The 7500-nt window shown below is 37.9% G+C and overlaps 1 protein-coding gene across 6 annotated transcripts in view; it reads left to right on the top strand.

Moving 5' to 3' along the window:
* Window positions 1-7500, top strand: part of myo6a (myosin VIa) — a 93399-nt gene that overhangs the window by 49350 nt on the left and 36549 nt on the right. For all 6 annotated transcript variants that reach the window (XM_027177127.2, XM_047818636.1, XM_047818635.1 and 3 more), the window contains exons 15-18: window positions 319-391; window positions 4037-4164; window positions 5503-5598; window positions 7186-7350. In XM_027177127.2, the coding sequence (XP_027032928.2) occupies window positions 319-391; window positions 4037-4164; window positions 5503-5598; window positions 7186-7350 (462 nt within the window). The remainder of the gene's footprint in view (window positions 1-318; window positions 392-4036; window positions 4165-5502; window positions 5599-7185; window positions 7351-7500) is intronic.

Raw genomic sequence — 7500 nt, 5'->3', positions numbered from 1 at the left:
ATCACACTCGTTTGATTTCTTTTTTCCGTTGACGTACCAGCCATCGGATTCTCCCCTGAATGTTTTACGCATCATTAATCCTAAACAGATTGATGGTTTGTAACTTTTGAGGGGAAAGACTTTGTGTGGATAGGAATTTTGATTGGAATTCAGTCAATATTTTATTTTAGGACAATAGTAAAGATCGTTTCCGGACACCGTGTATTTGTCTGTAGATCCCCAGACACAGAGTGAAGAAAGCACTGACCTTCAGCTTATGTAGAGAAATAATGTGTAATTATGGATTTCTGACCTGTGTTTAATCTGTTTGGTTTCCAGGAGCAGGAGCTGTATCAGAAAGAGGGGCTGGGTGTGAATGAGGTGAAATATGTTGACAATCAAGACTGTATAGGTAAGTGTATACACACACACACACACACACACACACACACACACACATACACAGGACTGACACGGATTCTGATTGTTGTGCGTTTGAGTTATGAATGGAAAAAAAACAGCTGAGAGTGTGTGTGAGAGAGTGTGTTTATTTTTATTTATCTTTCCTGTGCTGCAGTGTAGGTAGGTTGCTGTCTAACCCTGAAGCTCTGGTATCAGTATTACAACTGAAATAAATGCTTAGAGGAGACCGAACATTAAATACTACACACACAACACACAATAAACACACTACACACAGTACACACACAACACACAATACACATACTACACACACAATAAACACACTATACACAGTACACACTACACACAATACACACACTACACACACTACACACAGTACACACACAACACACAATACACATACTACACACACAATACACACACTACACACACTACACACAATACACACACAACACACAATACACATACTACACACACAATAAACACACTATACACAGTACACACTACACACAATACACACACTACACACAGTACACACACAACACACAATACACATACTACACACACACTACACACACTACACACAATACACACACAACACACAATACACATACTACACACACAATACACACACTACACACACTACACACAATACACACACAACACACAATACACATACTACACACACAATAAACACACTATACACAGTACACACTACACACAATACACACACTACACACAGTACACACACAACACACAATACACATACTACACACACAATACACACACTACACACACTACACACAATACACACACAACAAACAATACACATACTACACACACAATAAACACACTATACACAGTACACACTACACACAATACACACACTACACACAGTACACACACAACACACAATACACATACTACACACACACTACACACACTACACACAATACACACACAACACACAATACACATACTACACACACAATACACACACTACACACACTACACACAATACACACACAACACACAATACACATACTACACACACAATAAACACACTATACACAGTACACACTACACACAATACACACACTACACACAGTACACACACAACACACAATACACATACTACACACACTACACACAATACACACACAACACACAATACACATACTACACACACAATACACACACTACACACACTACACACAATACACACACAACACACACAATAAACACACTATACACAGTACACACTACACACAATACACACACTACACACACTACACACAATACACACACTACTCACAGTACACACAATACACACACTACACACAATACACACACTACTCACAGTACACACAGTACACACAATACACACACTACACACAATACACACAATACACACACTACACACAATACACACACTACACACACTACACACACTACACACACAATACACACACTAGTCAATGAGGAACACAGCATTACATATTAATGATGTATTAATATTAATGTGTCTGGTTTTAGAAATGAAGTGTGTGAAAGGACGGAGGAGAGAAAATGATGCTGGAAACAAGAAATAAAAAGTGTGTGTGTGTGTGTGTGTGTGTGTGTGTGTGTGTGTGTGTGTGTGTGTGTGTGTGTGTGTGTGAGACCTCTGCTCTTAACGTTATTACTTTACTCCAGCCACCAGAGCTCTTCTCTACTGATGTCATTCTGAACACAAGGCTGAGGGCTGATGGGAAATTTCCTTTTCTACCGTGTGTGACAATTGAATTCAGAGACTGTCTGTCTGTCTGTCTGTCTGTCTGTTTATCTAAACTCCTGTCTGTCTGTCTGTTTGTTTGTCTATTTATCTAAATCTCAGTCAGTCTGTCTGTCGGTCTGTCTGTCTATTTATCGAAATTGCTGTCTGTCTGTCTGTTATTCTATTTATCTAAATCTCTGTCTGTCTGTTTGTCCTGTGTGTCTGTCTGTGTCTATCTCTTCATCTATCTAAATCAGTCTTTCTGTCTGTCATTCTGTCTGTCTGTCTATCCATCCATCTCTCCATCTAACTTTATAGTGCCCAGGTTTGTACACTTCAATCGACAAAACAATCACAGTTCAGTCTGAATAAAATATTTCTAACATCTTGCCTGATTTTGTTTTCTGAAAAGATGCAGAATTTGGCATCAGATTCATCTCACCAGCAGTGTGGTGTTGATGATGTGGGATTGTGTCACCAGACTTGTTCTGCTGGTGCTGTAATGTTTTCCTTGCACTCATCAGGCTTTTTCATAGCAGTCGAGCAGCTGTTACTTCTATCTATCTCTTTTCTCTCCTTCTGCCTTTCTCACCCTTCAGAGCGTCTTACTGTTATCGATTTACTTTGACTATTTGGGGGACATTTTCGGGGGCAGATTGCAGTTGCCTTTGCTTTGTTTCTTCATGTCGTATTATTTTTCAACAGGTTTCTGTCTTTGAACAACTTTTGCCACATTGTTGGCTTTCGAATGAAAATACTGCTGAATTTTTAAAAAGCAAGCCTCCTTTTGACTTTCGAAAAGGTGTTTGCTGCTTTTGACACATAAGAAGAAGCTTGAGCGGTTCGTTCTCCGTATTTATTTATTTATTTTATTTGTATTTTCTTTTCAGTTTTCTTTTCAGCTTGTGTGAGACTTTTCTGGTCGTCTGAAATTCTCGCAGTTTTTTCAAGAACGAGGCTTTTAATATATATATATATATATATATATATATATATATATATATATATATATATATATATATATATATATATATATATACAGTAGGTAGCTCGGTTTCTGTCAAAATTGTACGCTGTGGTCGTCAGTGTTGGGCAGTAACGTGTTACTAGTAACGCAGTTACATTTGACAGTAACTAATACTCTAACGCATTCATTTTTAAATAAAGTAACTCCTTTACCGTTACCATACGGAAGTGAAGCCTACATCCTACTTGTAAACAGGAAGATGTCGCACTGTGGGCTTGTTTCGGTTTATTCGTGTATGTGCGGCAGTAAAGGCGAGTCGAGGCGAGAGCAAGTGGAAATAAGCTCATTATTTCTTTAAAAAGGTAACTAAAACGTTACTTTTAACAGTAACGCGTTACTTTTTGGTGTAAATAATCAACAAAGTAATTGAGTTTTTGTACAAAGTAACTAGTAACTGTAACTAGTATCTATTTCGTAGTAACTAGCACAACACTGGTCGTCGTGATTGTCGTCATGGGCAATGTCTCAAATATAAAACTATGCCTTTACTTTTTCAAAGTATTTACTAAAGCTAATGTAATGAAGTCCGATCAAATCTTTAACTCTGGTACATAAAATAAAGATTTTAGCAGTTTTAAAAGCTAAATGACAAAATACAATTCAAACGCTAACTCTAATACCGATGAGTTTTAGAACTTTAACGATTCTATTCATTCACTATTTATTTTAAAATGAAACACAGCAGTAAATTAAATCCGTCACTCGTAATTTTTAAATAAACTATTGAAAATAAACAAATGAAAAATGAGGAGGCTGTGACTTAGACCCCATTTTGGAGGACTTTGATTTAGAGCTCATGTGACGGGTATTTTATATATTGTTATGTAACAATATTTGTGTATGTGTTTTAGACCTGATAGAGTCCAAACTTGTGGGCATCTTGGACATTTTGGATGAAGAAAACCGTCTACCTCAGCCAAGCGATCAGCACTTTACAGAAACCATCCACAGCAAGCACAAAAACCACTTCCGCCTATGTGTGAGTATTGTGTACACACACACACACACACACACACACACACACACACACACACACACACACACACACGCGCGCACACATACTCACTAATAGGAACACCTGCACCCTCAATCATTCATGCAGTATTATAATCATAATTGAGCAGATTGCTCTGAGCAGACAGCACGTCTGTAGTAACACATAATAACTGAACAATGAATTATGAACCGCGGTGAGCAGAAAAGCAGCTCGGAGCACAAAACATATCAAACCTTAAATAGCATGAGCTACAATAGGATGAGCTACATTAGGATGAGCTACATTAGGATGAGCTACATTAGGATGAGCTACATTAGGATGAGCTACATTAGAATGAGCTACAATAGAATGAGCTACATTAGGATGAGCTACATTAGGATGAGCTACAATAGAATGAGCTACATTAGGATGAGCTACAATAGAATGAGCTACATTAGGATGAGCTACAATAGGATGAGCTACAATAGGATGAGCTACATTAGGATGAGCTACATTAGAATGAGCTACATTAGGATGAGCTACATTAGGATGAGCTACAATAGAATGAGCTACATTAGGATGAGCTACAATAGAATGAGCTACATTAGGATGAGCTACAATAGAATGAGCTACATTAGGATGAGCTACAATAGGATGAGCTACAATAGGATGAGCTACAATAGGATGAGCTACATTAGGATGAGCTACATTAGAATGAGCTACAATAGGATGAGCTACATTAGGATGAGCTACATTAGGATGAGCTACATTAGAATGAGCTACAATAGGATGAGCTACAATAGGATGAGCTACATTAGGATGAGCTACATTAGGATGAGCTACATTAGGATGAGCTACAATAGGATGAGCTACATTAGGATGAGCTACATTAGAATGAGCTACAATAGGATGAGCTACATTAGGATGAGCTACATTAGGATGAGCTACATTAGAATGAGCTACAATAGAATGAGCTACATTAGGATGAGCTACATTAGGATGAGCTACATTAGAATGAGCTACATTAGGATGAGCTACATTAGGATGAGCTACATTAGGATGAGCTACATTAGAATGAGCTACAATAGAATGAGCTACATTAGGATGAGCTACATTAGGATGAGCTACAATAGAATGAGCTACATTAGGATGAGCTATAGGTACTGTATATGCAGTTATAGCTGTAGGGACAAATGTGTCTTCTTGGATGTCTAATGGACATTGACATATCAGCATATCTCCCCTTGCATTTGTACATGTAAGTGTAAATGAATTCGTAGCTGTACCTGCTGATGACTGTACTGTGATTTTAAAATGCTAATACAATGTCTGTACTCTCAGGTTCCCAGGAAATCGAAGCTCACAGTGCACAGGAACGTGAGGGATGATGAAGGCTTCATCATCAGACACTTTGCAGGAGCTGTGTGTTATGAGACGGTACATACACACACACACACACACACACACACGCCCGCACGCACACACATTATATAAAGTAAAAAAGTCGTGCTCGCAGTTCCAGGTTTTTTTTTGTACATCGTTTTTATCCATTTAAAGTTAAGGATCCTATTTTAGCTGTGAAAAACTTTTATTTCTTTCTCTTTAAACGTTATTTGGACTCGACATGTTGCTCATGATAAACTCGCCGTCTCAATTTTCAATTTTCAAATTTTCTTATTTCCATTGTTGAATCTCTCATAGCTCCCTCATCTCAGGTTAAGAGTCTTGGTGTCATCTTTGATCTTTCTTTTACCTCTCATGTAAATAATGTTACTCGGGCTGCATACTTTCACCTTCGAAATATCAATAGGCTTCGTTCCTTTCTCACCACTCAATCTACCACCACTCTTATTTACAGTCTAGTAACCTCCCGGCTTGACTACTGTGATTCTCTTCTTATTGGGCTTCCTCACAAAACCCTTCATAAGCTGCAACACGTTCAAAATTCTTCTGCCCGTATTATCACTCGTACTCCCTCTATCCATCATATTACACCTGTTCTGGAACAGCTACACTGGCTTCCCATTCATTTTCGTATCAAGTATAAAATTCTTCTTCTAACATTTAAAGCTATCCACAATCTTGCACCTTCATATCTTCTTGATCTTCTTCATACTCCAAAACCAACTCGCACTCTTAGGTCTTCTTCTTCCACTCATTTCATTGTTCCCTCTGTCCGTCTTGTAACGATGGGGAACAGAGCTTTCAGTTACTCTGCACCTCAGCTCTGGAACTCACTTCCATCTGAGCTCCGTAATATTGATTCCCTTTCATCATTTAAATCTCAGCTTAAAACTCATCTGTTTAGTTTAGCATATTCTACATCATGATTGGTCCAATGTTGTATTTCTATGTAACTATTTTATAACTATATATATATATATTCTTCTTTTGTACTGTGACCTTGAGTGTTCAGAAAGGCGCCTTTAAATAAAATGTATTATTATTATTATTATTATTATTATTATTATTATTATTATTATTATTATTATTATTATTATCATTATTATTACAAATCACTCACCCTGGTGACTCCTTTAAAAGAATTCAGCCGATATATCCTTCATGTCTCCGTGCATGAGCTGCTCGTACATTAACATACTAATTAATGCCTACTGACCAATCGGATTTGAGAACCGAACAGCACGGACGGTGGGATTAACGCTTGCCGGCCACTTTATTAGGAATGTCTGAAAGTTCATCCGATCATGTAGCGATCAAGAACATCAGGTAAAAATCTCAGACCTCAAATAACCATCTCAAAGCTCACAAACGTTGAGGAGACGACCGCATACGGCGTACGGGTGTTCCTTATAAAGTGGATGTTTTTTTTTTTTGGGTTTTTTTTCCAAATATTTAATATTCTACCCAGGGATTCTTCTTCGTTTTCGGCTGAACTAATGAGAAAAAGCACCGAATAATGTTTTTGATGTTGTTTTGGGAGTTCAAAGAAACGAATGATTTTTTTTTTTCTTTCCTCACATACCGGTTTTCGGGTGACACTTTTATTCCTTCCTGTCTCAGCGCAAGTTTGTGGAGAAGAACAACGACGCCCTGCACATGTCCTTGGCGAGCCTCATTAGCGAGTCAAAGGATCGGTTCATACGCGAGCTCTTCGAGAACAGCTCCAAAGATGTGAAGCAGAAAGCGGGAAAGCTCAGCTTCATCAGCGTGGGCAACAAATTCAAGGTTAGCTCGAGGGAAAAAAAAAAGAACAAGAAAAACAAACACTCATTTATACATGAATACGTGTTGTTTTTTTATGCAATTAAGACGATGAAGCAGGTATTGATGCGTCATAAGCGCTTGTTAAATCCGAGGGATAGCATTACAAAATAA

Source organism: Tachysurus fulvidraco, chromosome 9, assembly GCF_022655615.1.
Source record: "Tachysurus fulvidraco isolate hzauxx_2018 chromosome 9, HZAU_PFXX_2.0, whole genome shotgun sequence".
Classification (NCBI taxonomy): Eukaryota; Metazoa; Chordata; class Actinopteri; order Siluriformes; family Bagridae; genus Tachysurus; species Tachysurus fulvidraco.
This window is presented reverse-complemented; position numbering and strand designations above follow the sequence as displayed.